At 33.7% G+C, this 23,964-nt stretch overlaps 1 protein-coding gene across 1 annotated transcript in view; it reads left to right on the plus strand.

The window, feature by feature from the left end:
- The window catches only part of GMDS (GDP-mannose 4,6-dehydratase), a 751,186-nt gene that overhangs the window by 317,540 nt on the left and 409,682 nt on the right, over nucleotides 1-23,964 (plus strand). Inside the window, exons 5-6 of the mRNA XM_074270339.1 lie at nucleotides 5,831-6,023; nucleotides 6,851-6,955. Of these exons, the coding sequence (XP_074126440.1) occupies nucleotides 5,831-6,023; nucleotides 6,851-6,955 (298 nt within the window). The remainder of the gene's footprint in view (nucleotides 1-5,830; nucleotides 6,024-6,850; nucleotides 6,956-23,964) is intronic.

Raw genomic sequence — 23,964 nt, forward strand, 5'->3', positions numbered from 1 at the left:
CACCAACAATGTATCAGTGTCCCAGTTTTCCTACATCCCCTCCAACATTCATCATTATTTGTTCCTGTCATCTTAGCCAATCTGACAGGTGTGTAGTGGTATCTCAGAGTTGTCTTAATTTGCATTTCTCTGATCAGTAGTGATTTGGAACACTCTTTCATATGAGTGGATATAGTTTCAATTTCATCATCTGAGAATTGTCTGTTCATATCCTTTGACCATTTATCAATTGGAGAATGGTTTGATTTCTTATAAATTAGGGTCAGTTCTCTATATATTTTGGAAATGAGACCTTTATCAGGACCTTTAACTTTAAAAATGTTTTCCCAATTTGTTACTTCCCTTCTAATCTTGTTTGCATTAGTATTGTTTGTACAGAAACTTTTTAGTTTGATGTAATCAAAATCTTCTATTTTGTGATCAATAATGATCTCTAGTTCTCCTCTGGTCATAAATTCTACAGGGCATTTCTTCATAGGAACCCAGTGAAACAGTTTCTGCAAGTATAGGAAGTAATTTTACAGCTGGGTGTTATGGGCCAGAACTTGAAACAAGGTACTAAGTGGAATTGAGGAGATGATGGTTAAATCTAGTTTAGCATTGATTTAATCCTACAACAAATAATGGTTTCCTAGTGATATAATGATTGGTTTATACTCAGTGTGGAGCATATAAGGAGGGACTAAGAGCTAGAGATAGAAGCAGAGAAGGCAAAGGACTGGCAGCAGGAGCTTAAGCTCTCAGAACCAAGGGGAGAAATTCAGTTTGATCGTCCATCTTCCTGGTGGCTGGCCTGGACTCCTGCACTTCCCCACTAAGGCCAACGCCAGACTGAAAGACTCGCCAGAAAGCTGCCCAGCCCCAGGAAGGAGATAATAAAGAATCTGGACTGTAATACTTGGCTGTTCTCGTGGTGATTACAGAACTGAAACAAAAGCTGCTCCAGAGACTTCCAAGAAAACAGAAACAAAGAACTTTACAACTGCCAAATTGAGACTTTAGAGATGCTGTCAGAGCTAGTACTTGAAACTATCTTCTATCTCTTAGGCTTGTTCTTTTTCTATTCTACCAGTATGCTGAGGATATTAAGTACAAAAATAAAGTAAATGCAAATGAAGTAATGGATATGAGGGTTCTTTGAATCCTGTAGGGTGTTATACAAATGTTGCACACTGTTTATTGGAATTGGACTTGTTACATAATATACATATTTGCTCTATGATAATGGGTAAGTCAGTTTACATTTCTCATTCTCACTTTCCTCCTGTACAAAATGAGAATAGCAATTCAGAAGAGATAGAAAGTGGGCCTTAGAGTCAGAAAACCTTGGGTACCAGTCCTTCCTCTGACTCATACTAGTTTTATGACTCTGAGCAAGTAATTTTATTTCTTAGCTTCTTGGGCAGATCTCTAAGCTGCACACTGCCAATTTTTGGCTTGTATTGATAGAGGGAGTTTCCCTATATGAGGAGTTCACAGTAGCTATGAAATCACTGGTTAAGACCTGCACATGAAGCTGGCCTTCTGTCATTCTATCATGTCTGTCATTTACACCTCTACGTTCCTCACTCCTTTCATTTTCCATTTATGGGAACTCTTTGAGGAAAGAGTTATTAGTCTTTCTTTTCATTTGCTTTTCTAAGCACAATACTTAGAACATAGGAAATTCTCGAAAATTTCTTGTTGACTGGGATATCTGAAGTTTCCATGGGAGGAATTTACTGTGAGAAAAAAACATTTAATTATCAAATTATATGCAATTCTTTTTCTTTTGCCACTTGATCAGCTTATCTTTTTAATCATGTGGTTCTTTGTTCTCTTCCTCATGTTCTCTGAATTACTTTATTACTGTTGTATACTAATCACACATTATCCTCTCTTTACCTTCTGATTCTCTTCTTTAATTCCTCAGACTATAGTTTCCTTTACCATTAATATTATCTAGAAACGCTATATTACTTCCCTTATCAAAACACTTTAAATTTGCTTTCTCTGCCACTTTTCATCACTTCTAGCTCATCACTACATAACCATATGTTAACTTAAAAATTGTTTTTGAGGAGCTACTAGTTGGTATTGTAGATAGAGCATCAGCCCTGAAGTCAGGAGGACTTGAGTTCAAATCTGACCTCAGATACTTAACACTTCCTGGCTGTATGACCCAGGGGAAGTCAGTTTAGCCCCAATTGCCTCAGGAAAAAAAAAAAAAAAAAAGATTTTTGAGATCAATCCCTAAATTAATTTTTTTCCATGGAAAAGTTGTGGTTTGCACTAGCTTGGCTTTATGGATTATCCTACCTTAGGGTCTTTTTGATACTTCACTATATCATCTATTAAGGTTAAAACTTTTATAGAATTTTCCATGGTATTGAACAGTGTTTAAGTAAGGTGCTAGGAAATCACTCACCCTGCTTTGACATATCTTATGTCAGTATTAAAAGCAAAAGCAAAAACTTTTGGGTGATATGGTTTTCAGATCATTCTTACTTAAAAAAAAAAATACACCTCTTTGTTACCACTGGGCATATATTTTCCAGTTTAACTATCAAAAACAACTCTCCATTTTAAATCTGGTTTATTGACTAAATTATGATGTGTCTATAGGCATCTCAAAAGAGATATGGGGCTAATTTAATATTCCTATGTACCAATAAAACTTTTTTATTTTAATTAATTGTAAATTATCTAACACACAGTATGAGTTTTAGAGGACTTATTTTGCAAGTTATTCTTCGAGCAGCTTGGCTGCACAGTGTATAGTGCACTGAGTTTGAAATCAGGAAAATTTATTCTTGAGTTCAAATCCAGCCTCAGATACTAAGGTGTATGTGATCCTGGGCCAGTTACTGTGTGCCTCAGTTTTCTTTTCTCTAAAAATAAGCTGGAAAAGGAAATGGCAATCCACTACAGTAGTTTTGCCAAGAAAATCTCAAATGGGAGTCTCAAAAGAATTGTACAAACTGAACACCAAAAAATTAGCAAATTTGCTTAGCAGTGGAATATAGGAAATAAAATTGTGTGAGCCCCCTCTTTAAGTAGAGGCCCTGGACCCCACAGCCTGCCCTCCAGTCATAGAATCCCAATCAGAGGGACATACAATAGTGATGAGATGTGAGTGCCAGGTAGATTCAGTTTTACAACATAATAAGATTTCCCAGTGATGAATTTCCTGGGGAAGGAAGGCACTCATTTAAAAGTTCCAGAGAAGTCCAAAAGTGATGGAAAAATGGTACTACTCTATTTCCTGTCATTATAATGGAAGGGGAAAAAAAGCACAATTTGACTTGATGAAAATGAATTTGTAAAGTTAAATTTGACTCACTTTGTGCTGTGAAGAAACTGATATAGGTATAGGTAGTAGATAAATGAGATAGCAACGAGGATAATAACTTTATTCAGATGCAACTTTCCTTGAATCATTCCAACTTAATTGATCTAGCCAAAAGTCCTGAAAGTATTTTCTTCCTGATAGTTGAGTTTATGTTTTAAAAAAAAAATGGCATATCAAAAAAAGCAGCCCATTTGGTATTCTCCTATTCATAACCCTTCATGGAATGAAATGAAATGTCAGTCAGTCAACACACATTTAGTAAACACTTACTGTATGTTAGGCATTGTCTCAGAATTCTGTATTATTATCATCTTGGGATGCTTAAGTATGAATAATAATAATAATAATAATAATGATATCAAGTCAGTGTGAATTTAATACTTACTGTGTCTTGGTTACTGTGCTAGATGCTAAGATTTATATAGCTCTTTAAAATGTAAGAAGCACTTTATATACTTTACATGAGGTAGGTACTTCATCTTATTACTCTCATTTTGGAGATGGGGAAACAGGAAACTCAGAGAGATTGTGTTTTGATATAATCACATAGCCAGGTTTGGAATTAAAATGTAAACTGAAGTCTTTCTGACTTAAACTCCAGTCTATGAATGAATGAATAAATATTGCTTTAAATGCAAAGCAGTGTCCTAAGTGTTAGGAATACAAAAAGTAAAACAATTCCTGCCTTGAGGAGCTCACATTTAACTGTGAAAGCAACACATAGAAAATATTTCATATAGAAAACACATAGGAAAAAAATGGAAAAGGTGCAATGGCAAAGCAGATGGTAATAAAGTATCCTTGTTCCTATCATTTCTACTGTTCAGATCGCTAATATTGAAGCTTTTGACTGTGCCAAAGACTATTTTGGGACAAGAACTTTGTTCTCTTGGTCTTTAATAATTGTTTGATGCAGTTTCAGAGGCAGTTGCCAGGATGCATCTTCACAAGTGTTGTTTCCTTGACAATGGCAGTGAGAATTGGTCTTGAAGCAGCACTAATGGTCTCAGGATACTGCCACTCTCTGGATTTGGGGTCCAAATTCCTGCTTCATCTCTCCATGGGTCTGAGGAGAGGTGCTGGTGGTGATTTAACTTGCCTGGAATATGTCATCCTTATCTCTCACCATCACCCTGCCTTGTTATTTTAGCTAGTCTGGCCTTCTTACCATATCGTTGTTTGACATTTAGTATAGATGATTGGCTTCTTCTCTGCAGGAGTTGCTTTCCTAGATGATAGCAAAGAGAACTGAGCTGGAGCTGGGCTTTTCTGCAGGCTGTTGAATTCCAGAATCCAGCCAGTCTCAGGGAAGATAATGATCACCATGATGGTGGTGATAGGGGCTGGACCCACAGAACTCAAACTGCTCCTAATCTCTTTCCCAGAGTGCCTTATTGCTTAACTTAAGTTATAACGTAAGTGACCTATATGACACACTGACTGTCCAAGTCATGAAGTGTGATCCTTTCTCCTCTCCCACCTCCTCTTTCTTTCATAGCTTCCATTTGAGCTTAACCTTCAGGCCTGAATGAATAGTCTGAACAGAGTCCCTAGTGAACAGTAGACCATATTACCAAAACACCACATGCATATACAAAACTATAAGTTTCTCCTCAAGAAACACTCAGTATTGGGCAAACATGAAGACAGAATTACCTCATACCCTCTAGAGAGTGATTTTTCCAGGTGAAGACTGAGGTCATTCATAAGGCACTGGGGAAAGTGTGCATTGCATTCTGCTTGGCCCTCTTTGGCTTGGGAATATACTAAGGACTGCATTTTGTAGCATAGCCACTATAATCTCACTATTTGCTTGGGATAGAGAACATTTACTTTTTTCCTTTTTCAAGCTTGTGCAAATTGATTTCATTTGTACTTAGTGAATTTCAATGATTTGTGCATATTCAATGAGAAATAGACCTGTAGGAGCAAAGTCTTTAAACAATAAACATTTTAAAATTAAAAAGCTATAGTTTTTTTTCTTAACAAGATGACATAATTTTCACATCATTTTTTCAGTGGAAAAGCATTTTGCTTTGAGATGAGTGAGGAAGAGAATTCCTCCTCAACACTTTCCTCTTCAGAGGGCATTTAAGCCCTTGTAAAATATGTCTAATTTGATGTATCATAACACTAAGAAGCATAATGTGAAATTATAAAAGCCTCAATCAAAATAGCCATAAATTTTAGTAACTGTTCTCACTTACTTTCAGAAATCTAGTATTTTCCTGAAGATTATGATGTGATATTTTGAATACGCTAAATGAAGAGAATTACTATATATCTTTAAAATTATTTCTCAGCTATATGAATTAGTAGCTTTTCATTTGAAATATAGAAGTTCATGATAATCTGATATTTGGATTTGAAAATAACTTCTTTATTTCACAAGCATAAATACAGAAATTAGTGGGGAAATTGCAGTTGAATATGTGATAATCATGTGACATCTTTGATATATAAATTTATTTTTAATTTTTTTCTGTCTTCCATTTCTAGATTTCTTTTGACCTTGCTGAATATACTGCTGATGTTGATGGTGTTGGCACTCTAAGGCTTCTTGATGCAATTAAGACTTGTGGCCTTATCAATTCTGTGAAGTTCTACCAAGCCTCAACAAGTGAACTTTATGGAAAAGTACAAGAAATACCCCAAAAGGAGACTACCCCTTTTTATCCTAGGTCACCTTATGGTGAGAATGTGTATTTGTATACATATGTATATATGTACATGTCTATTTTAAGGTGTGTGTATTTGTGTGTTTATGGTTTAATTCTATACATGTCTCAGGGCTGAAGTCATTTGGGCGTGAGATTAACATTAAGATAGACTAAAAGTGACTAGACTTGTTGAGAGGCATACCTTTATAAATTGCTAAATAAAAGTATTTGCTGCCATTGCCTCAGGGATGGAAATTACCACCTCACTTCACGGAACCTTATTCATTCAGCTCTTCCATACAGAACAGTTTAAAAGGAAAATTAGATTCAACAGGATTCTTTTTATTGAAAGGTTGTGAGATCATGTTGAAGTGATAAGATTTCATGTTTTTTGTTTCCTCAGTCATAGCATCCTAAGAGTTTCTTTCTTTAGAACCTATGCTAATTCTGCAATATTCTTAAGGCAGCATTTACAGAAGTTCCTAGTGATAGTTTCAAATCAATCAGAGTGTTAAAATGATACATTTTTACTGCCTTACCACTACTGTTTTTGTTTTTTAACTAGGAAAAAATCAAAGCCATATATTTCACATGTTTTGTTTTTGTTTCTTGTACATGTAAAGAAATATATAGTAGTGTAAGAAAAAAAAAAAAAAAACAATTAGATATTTCCCAATAGAAATGTTCACAATAGGACAAACGTTTAATTGAAACTTCTCATTTGCCTACTCTTTCATATTCTGGGTTTCTTTTTATTTTTATATCTTTTAATAATTATGCATTTGTCTTGTCCTGAAAACTGTTGGAAATTGACTTTTTTTTTAAACTTCATATAATTTTAAATAAATTCTTCCAACAGGAGCAGCAAAACTCTATGCTTATTGGATTGTGGTGAACTTCCGTGAGGCCTATAACCTGTTTGCTGTGAATGGTATTCTTTTCAATCATGAGAGTCCCAGAAGAGGTTAGTAGTAGTTCTTTGGCTTGAGTGCACAGAGAGTCTTGGGTTTAAAAAAAAAAAAAATTGGGATAAGGACTTGTATTAACATAGTAAAAGAATAGTAATATTCTAATCCTTTTGCTTATTTGAAGTGGATAAATGAAGAAATACCAATCCAGAGTTATTCATTAGAGATTATTTCTTAAACCCATTCCTGGAATTCATTTGTAATAGAAAAAAACATTCCATTCATCCAAGACAAAGACAGAAAAATTTTTTACCTCCTTGACCTTCTAAGAGAAGAACATAAAGAGGAAAAATTGATACTTGAAATGCCTTATTATACCAACTTGCTAATGGAATTTCTTTTTATAAGTAATAAAATATGATTTATTATCATATTTTAGAATGTAACTGTCACTTCATTGGTCTAGGGCACTTGGTGTAAAATTCTATCTTCCAAAATAGATCATTACCTGCTCTGCAATTTATTGTCTAAGAGATTTCCTTAGACCTTTTCCACTTTGTCTCCCTAACCATGTTAACCACAAAAATTCATTGAAAATTTTTATTTTGAACTGTTTTCAAATTTCTGCAACTTTTCCATCAATCAAAAATGTTTACAACTTACTCAGTATATTACGCATAGAGGAAAAGTAATAGAATTGTCTGTATTTCCTTATAGCAATACTTTAGGCATTCAGGAATATAGGTGTATTTCCTCCCACTATACATATTTAAACTGTGTCATTTTATCTTTCTTAGCCAAGTCTTACTATAAAATCTTTGTAGATTGTGTACCTAACATGCTGAAAGTCTTTTTCTGGGTCTTCTCGGAATACTTCCTTGTTATCCTTTGTTCTGTCTACGTGACTAGTCCCCCTTCTATGCCAGTTATACATATTTTGAAGGATTTTTTTTTTTACCACTTTTTGTTGTATAAGTTCTGCTTTGGAATATGTTTTAACCCATTTATCTCTGTAGTATCCTTTGGAAAAATAGCTGCCATTTTGATTTTTCAGAGATTGTGATGTTTCATAATTTTAAGTTCTATGGCATTCCCATATTCACTATTTGTTCCATGAGATAAGTTGTAACTTTTTAAAAAATGTGGATACTTCTGCCTAGAATTTTTTTTTCAATATAATGATGTACACAGTCAGGCTGGAGACTAATAACTTTTCCCATTATTGGTGTTAAAAATATAGATCCTTTTTCTAGGCTGCAGAGTAGCAATACAGAGGGAACAACTTCGTAACTGTTCTCTTTGCCTCACCTTGAATTTGAATTGTTTTAAAATGAATTCTGATACCATCAGACTCTATTCTGAGATTTCAAGCAGGCCCTCCCAAGACTGATTATTACTTTCAGCTTCTGTACTCCTAAATGTATTTTTCATCTTATTGTGATCTTACTCCATGATATATCAGGAAACAGACACCATCTGAACCAGTCACAGTACTGGAGCAGGTCTTATGATTGATTACTAGTTCTTTCAGGAGAATGAACCTAAAGCCCAGGCTAGTGCCATGTGTTTGTTGCTTAATGATTGTGTGATGAATGTTCAACAAGTTAACACTATTCAGTATTGGAAAGATATATAGCTAACCAGTTTAAAGACTCATTTATGTTACTAAAGGAAAAACTCTTTAAGATATTCTTCCAAATAATTAAATAATTCTCCTGAAATCCAGTAAAGCCAATGCTATGGCTTTGACCATACACTATAGTGATAGTTTTATTTTCCCTTTCATATAGACACATTCCTCTTAATTTTTCTTTTATCTTAAAAAATGAAAAATAAACTTTCACTAAAATCAATTTACCAATACTATCAAAGCATTTAAATTTTCTTCAATGCTTGAATCTTATTAGCATATTTGTTTTAATGAGAGTACCACCAAAAAATTCTTCAAAAAATATTTTGGAAGCAGGTCACTCTGAATTTAGAAAAAGTCTAAATCATAGCTTAGCATACATAGCATCTTTCTTTTAAATTTTAACTACTCAAAGTAACCTAAATTTATCTGTTAAGATAGTATTTATAAATAGAGTTCTAGCTATATATTCTTTGATGAATAGATATGATTAATTTGTAATTAACTAAATACTGTTGCATACCATAATTTACGGTTGTACTTTTTAAAAGTATGTTCTTTTAAGTAAGTTAAATATGGTCTGTCAGTCTTTTTTTACATTAGTAACTCAATTAGTAGACCCTCTATTTCTTAGATGCTGCAAAGGTAAAGTTTAGCATAAGCCAGATTGAATAAACACAAATGCTAAATTAGCGAAAGTGCAAATTAATGAGGCTTAACAACATTATAAGATTTTCTTTCTTTCTGGCAATAAAATAAGTCTTGAATAGGTTTTGTGACATAAACTACTTTTTAATACAAATTAATTGGCAAATACTATTTTTGTATTAGTGCATATTGTTCTATGAGATGAGTTGTAACTTTAAAAAATGTGAATAGTTCTGCCTAGAATTTTTTTAATATAATGATGTAGACAGTCAGGCCTGGAGACTAATAACTTTTCCCATTCCCAGGCTCCTCATTCATTTCTGTGCATAAATATTCCAAGGGTAATCTACTAATCACAGCTCTCAGTAGACTTCTGTTGGCTGGTTGACCTCTCCCAGGCCTGCTCCATTACATACATTTGCACAGCCAAGCTCTGGAAAAGCATTTTCATTATTTCCTGTGGACCAGCTAAGTCCAAGATGTATATCAATGGGGCTGTACAAGTGTCCCTTGTGAATGTTTTATACCTCCTGTGTCCATGTATAAAAAAGATACAACTTTGTGTGGCAATGGACGAAGCTAACTTTTTTTTAGAACTTAAAAAAAACATAAATAAGGAAGGAAAATATTATGCATTGTGAAAAGAACATTGGACTAAGAATCAGGATACCTAAGTTTTATTTGCTTCTTCTTGAATTGCTATACAAATTTCAGCAATCCATTCAGCCTGACTCTCAACTCTCAAAATGGAGACATTCATAACCTTTCTTATAGCATTATTGTGAGGAAAACACTTAGGAAATTGCTGTTGTCAATTTTTGGGTCTTATATCCCTTATCTGTAAAATGATTTGATGGTAACAACTCATGTCTACTTCAGTGATTTGTGAGTAGAATCTTTTTTTTTTTTTCCCCCTGAGGCTGGGGTTAAGTGACTTGCCCAGGGTCATACAGCTAGGAAATGTTAAGTGTCTGAGACCAGATTTGAACTCGGGTCCTCCCGAATTCAAAGCTGGTGCTCTCTCCACTGTGCCACCTATCTGCCCCCTTGTGAGTAGAATCTAATGGACAAGTGTTTGTGGAAGTGCTTTGCAAAGTATAAAGCACTCTAATGTGAGATATTATTAACTATGGTAGTGTATTTTAGTAAATAGACTACAGGACTTGTGGTCAGGAAGGCCTAGGTTCAGATAACAATAGCCATGCGAAAATTGGCATCCAAATCTATATCAATGGTAAAACAATCTATCTTTGAAATTTTTCAAGCTACTGTTGAGAATTAATGGGGGAAACTAAAACAAATAATGAGTATGTCCTAGAATCAGTATTCATTCGATATACATACAGTCCTGTATTCCTTCTATTCCTTTTATGCCTACTGATATAAAATCATACATTAATTATTCTTGTTCTGAATGATAAAACCCTAATAATATAAGAGCCTTGGCAATCTAGAAGAGTCAGCTATATCTCCTTTATTCTGTTTCCCAAGTCAGAAAAAGTAAACTAAATTTAAAAAGAAATTATTGGTGACCTTTTTCTTCTATCAAAGTTGTCTCAGATTCATCTCTATGTCCTTTTGTGGCACAAAAAAGCAACCAAAAATAATTAATGTGATGGTTTCATTTGAAAATATGTGATATTATGTCCTCATAGACTAACATTGTGGAAAGATCTCCAATAGATCTCCAATAGATCTCCAATAGGTTAGAGCTTTAGGTTAAAAGTGACTAAGAATTTCAGTTCCCCACAAAAGTAACCTTAACAAGCATTTTATGCTAAAGAAGTTCTCCTATTTTCTGTTTCTAGGTGATACTATCAACAGAGATGCATATATGTTTGTTTTTTGTTTTTATAAGAAAGCTTACTTTTTTTTGGTATGGTCACTCAACTGGTGCTCCTTATTTGCGTGCCTTGCCAATTATAGTACAGTCTGAATAATTTCCAATATTTTTACTATAGTAAAGCATATCACAATAAAAAGTCATTTTCTTACATTTCTTTATCCTTTAAATGCCCCAAATGATACTTAGAATTTTTTAAAATTAACTAATAAGAAGTTTTTTTGAGAATTCCATAATGTCCTTTCAGTTAATTCAAGTTATTATTGGGTCACACAAGATCAAAGGCTAGAAATGACAATCTAGTAAATAAAATAGTAGGTGAGCAGTCAGGATTTGTTCTCTGTTTTCTGTCATTCATTCACTTTATGACTTAAGGGAAGTTAATTAACAATTTGGTGCTACAGCTTCTCCATTTACTTATAAAATGAAGATCCTGTAGTGGTAGTGTTTCCTCCAAGTCAATTATTAAATGATGGTTAAATGTTCTAGAATAAGAAGAAGGGAAAAGCATTTAGTTTTGTTATAAATGGAATATATCCATAGAAATATGGAAAAAGCACACATTCAGTATCAGGTCTTTGAGTACCCTTGTTTCCTATAATTAATTTCACAGGTATAATTTTATTATTTTGAGTATCCAAGAATTTTAAATAGCTCATCTTTTTTTTCCCTGATAAAACTTCCTATCTACCACCCCTTTCTCCCTACCACTTAGCTCCAAAGGCATATAGGTCTTATAATGAAGGAACGAAGGAGGAATAAGCATTTATATGATACCTGTTATATACGAAGTATTATACTGGATGCTTGACAAATATTTTCTCATTTGATCTTCAGTGGATAAAGTGCTATACCTGAAGTCAGGCTTATCTGAGTTCATATCCAGCATTAGACATTTCTTAGCTATGTGTTCCTACGCAGGTTCCTTAACTTTTGGCTGCCTTAATTTACATATCTGTAAAATTGGAATAATAGTATCTGTCTCTCAGTATTGTTCTGAGGATAAAATGAAATAATATTTGTAAAATGTTTTATAAATCTTAAAGTACTTTATAAATGTTACCTATTGGATAGAGTGTCTTATATAGAGAACACTTATTGTTTTGAGTTCAATTCTGGCCTCAAACACTTACTAGCCATGTGACCCTGGGTGAATCACTTTACCCTATTTGCCTCAGTTTGATAATCTGTAAAATGATCTGTAGAAGGAAATGGCAAATCTGGGACCCCAATTTCTTAGCCAAGAAAACCCCAAAAGGAGTCATCAAGAGTTGGACACAACTGAATGACAAGAATTATCATTAAATTAGAAATATAATGTTGTAAACTTTCTGTCTTCCTCTTTTTTTATATTTCCACAACAACTTTACATCATCCCTATTCTCTCCTCTGCTTCAATTTGTGATAAAAATGTAGTCCCTTGCAGTCAACTCCTCTACTTATACTTTTGATTAATCCCTATTCTCTGAAAGTTTTCCCTTTCAATTTCATTACATCCCTCATCCTCTAGTATTTCCTCATCTACTGGATCTTTCTCTGATGTTTATAAATATATTTGCCACCTTCATCATTTAAAAAAGAAAAGCAAAGTCCTTCATGACCTTGCCATCTCCTCAAGTTATCATCTTATGTCTTAGCTCTTCATATCCAAACTTTTAGAAAAAGTAATATCTCAATTTCAATTTCTGTCTCTCATGTGTCATTCTCTTACAGTCTGTTTTCTGATGCTTTTTTCCACATCCTCCACTAAAACTGCTTTTCCCAAGCTGAAAAACCTTGCTTTCAAATACTATTTTTTAAAGTAAATTTCTACAGCACTTTTTTCATGCCAGGAACTCTGCTAAGCACTTTATAGTTATTTCCCTGCAAAGGAGATATGATTATCATCTCCATTTTATATATGAGAAAACTAAGGCAGAGGTTAAGTGATTTGCCCAAGTCACACAGCTAGTTGTTGTCTGAGGAGAGATTTGAACTCAGCTTTTCTTGACTCTAGCTTTGGTACTTTATCTACTGTGCCATATACCTGCCGCTAGGTTAACAAATTGAATAGTCTTCTTACTTTTTGATCCCTCCAGAGTTTCTGACAATATCAACTATCCCTTTCTTTTGAATGTTCTCTTATCCCTTGGCTAGTGTAACATTAATCCATCTCTATTTCTTCTCTTAACCTCTGAGTCTTTTTAACTGGATCATTATCCATGTATCTCCCCATACCAATGAGTGGTTCTCTCTGGTTCAGTGCTAGGCCCTATTGTCTTTTTCCTTTAAAAAAAAAAAAATATATATATATATATATATATATATATATATATATATATATATATTCTCTAATAACATGTAAAAGCAATTTTAACATTTTTATTTTGAGTTCCAAATTTTATCCCTCCCTTCCTACTCTTTCCCCCTTTCTGAGATAGTGAGCAATCTGATATGGGTTATATATATACAATCATGTAAAACTTTTCCATACTAATCATTTTATGCAAGATGTTTCAAACAATAAAGGAAGAATGAAAGAAGGACAGACAGAAAGAAAGAGAAAGTAGCATGTTTTGATCTGTATTCAGACAACATCAGTTCTTTCTCTGGAGAGAGAGCATTTTTCATCTTGAGCCCTTTGGTTTTGAATCACTATACTACTGAGGACAGCTAAATTATTTGCAGTTTGATTCTGTTAATATGGGGGAAAGATCTACTCTCCTATTTGAACTATAATCCTTCCTAAAAGGAAATGTCTTCTACGTACTCTTAGTTTCACATTAACTTTTTTGTTTGCATAAGGACCAGGGTTCATATTTATTAATTCATATGAGCTATGTTTTTGCAGTAATCCAAAATTTGAGAAAGTAATCTAGAATAGGATATTTTCCCTGTTATGTCCAGGCTAGCTTTCTGGAAGTCTTCCTACTGGGCCTTGGTCTCAGCAGAATAATCACCAGGAGAATAGTTAGGAATAAAGTCCAAAGTCTTGATTTTCATTTCAGTCTCCCAGTCTGTGCCAGCAGTCTCAATCAGTCAGCCACCCTATAGTCTCTCATCTCTTCCAGTCAGTCAGTTAGTCAGTCAGCCAGTCAGTAGTCTGCACATCTCAGTCTCTGACTTTGGACTGACTCTGAACTCTTACATACTCAGTTACAATTACATCAATTCATCATATTGAGTATAAGCCAATCATTATATCACTAGGGAGCCATTATTTATCTCATCAGTTCCACTGAGTTAATATCTTGTTGTAAGATTAAATCAATCTTACTGAGTCGTAAATATACCTTTTCAAAGTTCATGCCTTCCACATTTCCCCAACTTACATCCTTTTTGTATTTATAGCTTTCCATTTCGTCAATTGAACTTCTAAATGAATTTAATAATGCCTGCAAAACCCTTTAACTTAGTAGTTGAAAATTGATACAGAATTGAGTCTTATTATAAATTGGGACTAAAGAAGGCTTTTTGTTTTAGAAAAGGTAGTATTTGAATCAAGACTCAAAGGAAGCCAGGGATTCTTAGAGGTAGAAATTGTGAAGATGAGTGCATTATAGATCACAGTATCATAAATTTAGACTTCGAGGTGATCTTAGTGGTACATAGATCCAACCCCCTAGTTTTACTAATGAAGAAACTGAGGATTAAGGCAGAAAATGGTGACTATTTAGGGGGTTATGTGGTAGACCAAAAGAGAATTAATAAAGGTCTGAAGTAGAGAGGTGGCCATGTGAAAGTATAGTAGGGAACAATGGAAGAGATGTCGGTTTTGTAGAATTGTTGCCAGAGTTTATGGCGACTAAGATGGAATGACTTTAAAATGTAGTTCTTTGTTTCCAGGCAACAAATAAGTGCTTACAATGTGCAAGACTGGCAATGAAAAGTTCAAAATAACACATGACTATTAGGTTCTTACTAAGTGCTAAGTTGGTACTTAACAATTCTCTAGTTCTGGTCTTTACTAGGCGTTTAACCCCTTTGAACTCTTGGGGAGGAGCTTACATGCTTAGGAGGAGCAAGTTCATTGGTTGAAGTAATTTTTCCCAGAAACCCTTGCGTTATCCCACGCCCATTCTCTGGGAGGATAAAAGAGGGCGGCACTCAAGAGATAGAGAGTCTTGTCTGGACCAGACTTGAGGCGGCTCTCCAGAGGAAGGGAAATCACTACCCTGGACCAGAGTTAAGGGCAACTGTCTGGAGACAACGGCTCTCTACAGGAAGAAGAATCTGTCTGAGAGATTTGAGTTGTCACAGCAGATCTCCTCAGAGAGCGAACGGCAGCTTCTGGAGACAACAGCACATTACACATGACCTCAAAGTTCATGCATTCTACAGAAGGAGTATGAGATACAGATAAACATGACACACGTTAGAATTGTCTTAGAGGCAGTGATGAAACCAAGACACAAAGTACTCACAGAAAATTTGAGAATGGAGAGATCATTCTAGCTCATCATTTTCTTCTACCCTACTTTTCTATCTTTTATCTTTATTGAGTTGAGATGTGAAATCTGCTCTTCTGATGCTTACTGCCTTGACTTTCCAACTTCATAGGATATTTTATATAGGTAATAAAATCCAATTCTTCCATGTTTTCTTTATTTAAAAAAAATGTAGTCTGAAAAAATACAAACTTACATTCTTCATTCTATAATAGAGATCTTCCCTTTATGAAAGAATTCATACAGGCTTCCTATAAAATGTTATGATTCAACTATTCAGTTGTGAACCTGGAATGGAAACTCAGTTGTTTTAATGGCAAATCCCATAGTGTTGTGGAGCAGGAGAAATTGATTATGATGTCATGATAGTGATTAGTAGTCCTAATCTGGAGTTATTGTGAAATGTTGTCAATGGGATGTGTGGATCTGTTTGGCACTTGCTACAACTTCCTTTGGAGAAACTATTTGAGAGATACTTTGTACATTTGAGGAAATTATGCCCATGAGCTCAAAATTCCCCTGGCAGGTTCAAAGGCAGATTCTTAAAAAAAATCTGTAGAACAGTACTCTTTTCAGTTAAAAATCCCCTATATTCATAAGACCAAACAACTGTAGTAGACTTTAGACCCCCTACAAGGCTAAACTATAGGGTTGCAGTCCATGTGGCTAATGATTCAATCAGGGTAATAAGAAAGGATGGCAAGAAGTTATTAGAAGCCACTATGCAATATTTTTGTACATTAAAATGCCTGAAGTAACATTTAGTCCAGAAAGTTTTTTTTCTAAAATGGCTTTGACAAGTTTTCTTTTATTTAAATAAATCTATTAATAGAATCTCAATTCTCCAAAGTGATTTCAGTAAGTTAGAATATTGCTATTTAAATGTCAACATTAGGTTATTGACACATTTTTATTTTTAAAAAGTGAATAAAATGTTTAAGGCATTTATAAAACAGACAGCAGAAGAAAGAAAGGGAAAAAGTAAGAGGACTTGGAATTTTTCCCATGAAAGCTTCTCAAAGATACCTGCTCATTGAGACTATTGCTTGCATTGGAGCAATTAGGTTTTGGAGAGTGCCTGCTAATTATTGTTTTTTCAGACTTGGCAGCCGTACACTGCTGAGGAGTTCAGAAAAAAATGAGTATTTTGGCAAACACAACAACATTGACTGTGGGAGCCACATGTAATAGTTTGAGCATTTATATAGGACAGGAGAATTGTTCTGGTGAATTGTTTCTGGTGATCTATAAATATTGTATATATTTCTGCAATAGACAGTGGCTGTGGTATGATGAATGGATTGTGTGGGGAATAGAATTGCAGTGGAAAAAACCTGGTAGGATACTATTGTATTTGTTTCATATGAACATTAAAAAGGACCTTCATTAGTTTCTTTGTTGTAGGAATAAATCGATCCTGCAGGGTACAATATATTCAATAGCACTTAGCAAGTGACTAGACCTAAGAATAGAAGGAAAAACTAAGAGTTTAAGGTAGTACCAAAGATTCATTAATAAGAGATTAGGGGAAATAGTGATAATTGGGGATGTTCCATGATAGAGGTAAGGAGAGAATATATAATGCATATGCGGAATAGTCTGTCCAGAGGCATGGAATTGAAATGTCTATATGAGGAATAGATAGTAGGCCAATTTGACTGAAAATAACGAGAATTGAGAAAGTGATTGAATAGAAATGAAGTTAATTGGATCTCTGAGTAGAGGTGGAGAACTCTTTCCTTTATTACTACTTAAATTAAGACTGTTGAGTTCTTTCTCCATGAGAGGGAATACATTCCAATTCAATCCTAGTTTTCGAAAATTTTAAGAATGTCATTGCCCCCACATGCAGTTGAAACCAATTATGTTAGAGGAAATTATCAGTTGTAATTTATTGTACTACATGCATAGTTTGTCTTTTACATTCAAATGAAGAAATGTGTAAATTTAATTTTAAAATGTTTTCTTTTAAAATATGCAGCTTATCCATTTATTAAGAATATTCATTAATTACACCAACAAAACCCTCTAAGGTGTATAATAATTCATTTTTAAATAAATATGAAATGTATATATTTTAGGAAATTAATAATTTCAATTCATTTTGATTATAAAGAAGAGATTAGGAATATGAGCAATAAAACTAGATTATACATATATATATATATATATATATATATATATATATATATATATATATATATATATTTCCACAAATCATATTATGGTAACTCAGGAGTTCAAATTCTTAAAATATGCCCAAAATGGAACAGTTTTATACTACTACAAATTGATAGTCTATAACCACTTTTTAGATACTGAGACATTTTAAATGGATACACATATTTTCCTAAATATGGGCTTCATAAGAATCATATTTATCAGTTTCAACACAGTATGTACAACTCTTAGCCAATCCAACATTTTAAGGTTCATAATCTTGTTTTTAGATTTGGATTTGTCAGTAGCCAAGGATTTTTATCATTACTTAAAAAATTATTGAGTAAAAAGTCAATCTACTTTTATTAACAATGTTAGTAAAAATTCTTCTGCTGAGAACACTATTTTGAAATAACACTTGGTGTTTCTATTTATTATTAAAATTTTTTATTGATATCTGTTTATTTCTATTATCAGGAAGGTGATCATTATTATAGACTTTGGAGAATAATTTCATTTATATCTGTCCTTGCCAGAAAATACAATATCACCATCTTGCTAAGGATAAAATCACCTCTTATTTTGTCACTTAACATACCATGAACTCACTTTAATGCCTAAGTAAGCATAGAATTGAATTTCAAAGGTGATTCACAAGAGACAACATTTGAATTCAGATGTGAAATCCACAGTAACCTGAGAGTTGTGCCCTCAATTTCATGTCAAATATAATTCAAAGCCTAGAAAAAAAGCATTTCCAAGTTACCTCCATAAATCTGGGTCTGATTCTCAAAATTTCCAACATGAATTAGATGCCATGAGTTGAGCAAAGTGGAATAATAACTACTCAATCTTTTCACTGTGGTTGTTCAGTAATTCAGTCAGGTCTGACTCTTTGTGACTCCATGGATCGTAGCACACCAGGCTCTTCTATCCTGTACTATCTCAAACTCTGTCTAAGCTCATGTATGTTGCTAACATATTATTATCTATTCACCTATTTATCATCTATCATCCTCTCCTATGCCCTTTTCATTTTGCCTCTAATCTTTCCTAACATCGTGATCTTTTCCAGTGAGTCCTGTCTTCTCATTTTGTGGCCACAATATTTAAGCTTCTCCTTCAGCCTTTGATTTTCCAGTGAATTGCCTGAATTAATTTCTTGAGGTGTTGACTGATTCAATCTCCTTATTGTCTAAGGGACTCTTAAAAGTCTTCTCCAGTATCACAATTGGGAAGCATCGGTTTTGCGGTGTTCATCTTTCCTTTTTGTCCAACTCTCATATGTTGCTATTGGAAAAACCATTAAGCACATGCACACACATGTACATATGTACACAAGCAATCCTCATTCTTGCTCACCTTTATTTGTAAGAATAAAAACCTTTAAAGAAACAAATGTGAAACTTACATAAGGATGTTGCTTTTACCAGAAACAAGAATTCAGGATCATCTATCATTAGAATTATAGCAGATTTCAGAGTGCATGGGTAAGTAGCTTATGAAATTTCCCTTTAAATGAAATAATTATTTAATGCCTTCGTAGGACATTGTATTTGTCATAGAAAGTTGGGTATTTGAACTAGAAGGTTGTTTATATTTTCCTATAGTAGGCAAGTGCTATTTTTTCTTTTTCAACTTAGTTAATGACCATGCCATTATTACTAAATTGTTGTTATTTCTCAGTCTGATGAGCTTTTACAGAGGAGTGTCATAAAAGTAGTATACTAATAACTACAGATCATTGGTTTATTTATGCTTCTGTGATGATAGAGTGATAATTTTTTGATGAGCATTGTAGACCTGAACTCCACTAGAAAGAAAAGCTAGATACACATTGTGAAAACATAGGATGAAGTCATGTTGGAGTTGAGTAAAACATTATAGATATTACACAATGCCCTTCCATTTGTATGGCAGAGTTAGGTACTTTTTTTAAATCCATGAGGATTGAAGCACTCCTTCTGGTTTTGAATGTAGAATGACATCATTTAGTTTATAATTAAATTTGTAGACAGGATTCACTTACCATTGACACATTCTCTGGGAGAACACAAAACAGTCTGCCCCAGTTATTCTTGATGTGATTGCTTGCATATGAAAAACTTTTGATAAAGTTTATGGTTTAGTGACAGTAGCTACAATAAGTAGACAAATGAAGTCTCTCTTCCCTTCCAAAGTCAGTCTTCCATGTGGTTTAATTGAATTCAAAGTATTTTTCTATATTTTTTTTGTTTTTATGAATTGCCCTTTTAATCTGAAAGGCAGCTTGGTATAGCAGCCATAGAGAACAAAAAGTCCTGAGTTAAGATCCCATCTTTGGCATTTTCTTCCTTAACTAATTATCAATTAGTGGACATTTATTAACCTCTTACTACGTACCCAGCACTATACTAAGCACTAGGGGTACAAAAAGAAGCAAAAAATAGTTTCTGCCCTTCAGGAGCTTACACAGTCTAATGGGGAGAGACAGTATATAAAAAAAAAAAAATTTACAAAGCTAGGTGTGTACAAGATAAATAAGAGATAATTAGCAGGCAGAAGCTATTGGAATTAATAGGGATTTGAAAACCCTTCCTGTAGAACCTGGGATTTTAGCTGGGATAAGGAAGCCAGGGAAATCAGGAGTTGGATCAGAAGAGGGAGTGGGTTCTACACATTGGGGACAGCCAAAGGGAACCACAGACATATTTTTCTCCCTCTTTTGGGGGGGGGGGACCAATATTTAGGTTTGTGCAAAAAATTTCACATTTTAAATATTCTGCTTTCTCTTTCCAAATATATGTGGATCAACCATTTCTGATACTTGCAGTCACAAAATCAGAATTTGAGACTTGGAGAGGACTTGAGTAGCCATCTAGTTCAATTTAAAGACTCCTAGTTAAAATTTACTCAATAAATGATCTCTAGCTTCTATCTGAAATCCTGCAAATAGAGGAAATTCACTGATGAGTCCATAAAAATCCTTTTTTTCAAACATACTGTTATCTAAACACGTCTTTGATCTTCTTGTTCTTTGTTTTTGGATCCCAAGTATGTGTGTGTATGTGTGTGTGTGTATGTGTGTGTGTGTGTGTGTGTGTGTGTGTGTGTGTATTTATTTATTTGGATTCACTAATTATTGTGACTTGATTCTTGTGTTGTTGTTTTTTTTGTTTGTTTTGTTTTGTTTTTTTGTTAGAGGGCTTTAAATACCTTCTGCTCTTTTTTTGGAGAAATTGATAACAGCCAGGATTCCAACAGGCTTCTAGGGATATAGTAGTTTCTCTGCAACTCTTCCTAGATATCTTTAAAATTTATACAATAGATATGGTTCATCCATTACCCTCTGCCCCCAATCTCTACCCCCTACCTACTTCCATATATAAAATTGTACTATATTCTCTACTTTCTTTGTCTGGGAAGGGTATTTTTTTGTGTGTTTATGTATGTTCAGGCTGAATTTTCACTTCCTTATTTACATTATCATTTTAATTATTACTATTTATCCATTTTGTACTCTCCTAGAGCTCCTTTCCTTTTTGTTTCATATCCTAAATATTTATAAAATGTTATCATGTACTGTCTCTTTTAGTCATCACTTCTACAAAGTTCTGCATGTCACTCCTTTAATCTTCCCATGTAAATCAACCCTTTAGTTTTTAAAAATCATTTTTTGTTTTTTCACTGGATACTTTCCAGTTTTTGTCATTCATCCATACTCCAAATGGAATTCAGTTTTCTAGAGATTACATTTTATAGTATACATTATTAATATTATGCATATTTTATTTATGCCTTCCTGATCTATTTCATAAAATTCAGCAATAAAATAACATGCATTTCATTCACTTATTCTTTACTTTTAAATTTCAAAATGCTTCTACCTAACAAATAATATTCAAAAATATTAGCACTGATTAAGTTGAGCAACTAACACCTGAGAGAACTATTCATATTTCTTACCTCAAATATGTATTTTCTGCTGCTTTGCTTTTGGTATATGACTCTTTTTGTTAGAGTTAATGTAAACTCATTTTTATGTAAATTTTTTCAGTGCAGTATGTAAAGTATTTAAAGTAAAAGTTTAAAATAAAAGTGCCTTCCTTTTTTCCTTTTTAAATGAATTTAAACAAATATTCTTGTGTAATCCATGGCTCAGACTCATAGTTCTGACCTCATATAGACCCAGTTCAGTCTTCAGGGGCCTCTCAATAAAAATTCAAATAATTGCTCAGTTCCAATCTAGGAATCAGACCTGGCAATTTCTGAATTTTCTTTGTTTCCAGTTCATATATAGTTTCCCCAGAGATATTTCCTTTCTCTGCACTCTTTAAAGAAAGAGGTTATGGAATATAGAACAAATTTATTCAAATACATTTACAGGACAAAGAAAGTTCTGTTATCATGCATACATAACTTCTTTAACAAAGAAGTAATTATATCCTTTCTTTTCTTTTAGTGCTACTTCTTTCCACCATGTCTTTTTCATAAACCCAATGGTAACACAACTCATCCATCCCTAAAATGCGACAACTTTTAGGTGAAATCTGAGGCACATGAGTAGATTTCAGAACCAAACTGAAGAGCAAGGTTACCTTTCCCTAAGGTAACCTCTTGCTATGGTCTGCTTCCTGTCTGTCTCTCAGGCTATTGACTCCTAGTTCTTTTTCCTTGCTATTTTGCACAAGGTGGATACAATGTCATGGCCCCTACTTGTGAGTTTCAATCACCTGATGATGGTTTGTCCAGTGTCATATATCTAATCTGAAGTAGAAGCTGGTCCCTCTTTTTGTGATCTATATGTAAGTTTTAAAATAATAAAAGTATAAGGCTTCTATAAATCTAGGCTCCTTTTTTTATCCTTATGCCATACATGAAGATAGTATATTAAATAGTATAGGTACTAAATTTGAAGTCAGAATAAACTAGATTCATATTTCATCTCCCTCATTACTTATTGACTATGAGCAAGTCACCTATCTTCTGAGCTTTATTTTCCTTCATCCTGCCCTCCATCACTAGCCATATTCCCACTACCATGAATTGCTGACCAACTGTCTTCAATGTAAGCAAGCCTAACTGAAAGTTATTGCATTAACCAGATATGGGGTTGAGGACAAAATTGCTTAAGTGGGTCAAATCACTAGCACTTCCCCTGGAATCCCAGTAGAATCATCCCAGCAACTTGCACCCAAAAGGCCAAGAAAGAGGAAAATCAGTATATATATATATATATATATATATATATATATATATATATATATATATATATATATATATATATATACACGTCTCCATATTCCACTATCAGAACATAGGCTCTAAATCTAGTTCATCCCTTACGTCTGGGAGTTGAGGGAGCAACCTTTGTGGAATTATGACCTTTTAACTGCCTCTAGTATAGCAACCACAGCTAATGGAGCAGAAGAAAACAAAGTTAAAATCACCAAAGTCACTGGCACCATCAAATAATTCAAGTGATGTTGTTTTATCAATCAAAATGACACTGATAAATATGTATTTATATTTGCTTTGTAATTGTACTCTAAGGACTATTGGGAATTTCCTTGTGATTTACATTTGACACATTCCACATGTTGCCTCCCCCATTAGAATATGAGCTCCTTAAGACCAGGGCTTATTTTTTCTCTTTATAACTCTAGGGCTTTATACTTGTTCACTCATTTAGTAAGTATTTTACAGACCTGTTGTGAGCCTCAAATAAAATAATGTATGTGAAGTGTATTGCAAAATTAAAAGTGCTATATGAATGTCAGGTATTTACTACTACTGCTACTACTACTGCTACTACTACTACTACACCTCTCATATGTGTTAGTTGTAGATAAATCCTATTCTCATTTTTCTCTTTTCGAACTAATGTCTCCAAGTTTTCCTCACATGTCAAATATGCTCTCTCCATTTCTGCTTATTGAAATATTTCTTTCCCTTCAAGGATGGCCAACTCAGATACCATATCCTCCAGGATGTCTTCTCTGCTTTCCCTTTCCCACACTAAATTTATAACTGATGCTTATTTTCTTGTATTTCCCAAAGTATTGTGCATACACTTCTCCATATTATATAAATACAGTAGTGATCTCATCGATGTAAAGATAGCCTTCAATTGTGTTGACTCACAACCTAACTCTTTATGTTTTATGTGACTTGTCCATATCCTTTGATAACTCTTGCATAGAGATATCTACCCATTGAGCAAAATATTTTTCTTTGGGTCTTTTATCTTTTCGTACTTTCCTTTATGATATGAATCCATTTTCTATCTCTATTTTGACATGAAGAAGCTTTGCAGCTGTTTAGGTCAAATGTATATTCCTTGTATGTTGATTAGCCTGAATGAGGTCAGAAAGGTCT

Source organism: Sminthopsis crassicaudata, chromosome 1 (assembly GCF_048593235.1).
Source record: "Sminthopsis crassicaudata isolate SCR6 chromosome 1, ASM4859323v1, whole genome shotgun sequence".
NCBI lineage: Eukaryota > Metazoa > Chordata > Mammalia > Dasyuromorphia > Dasyuridae > Sminthopsis > Sminthopsis crassicaudata.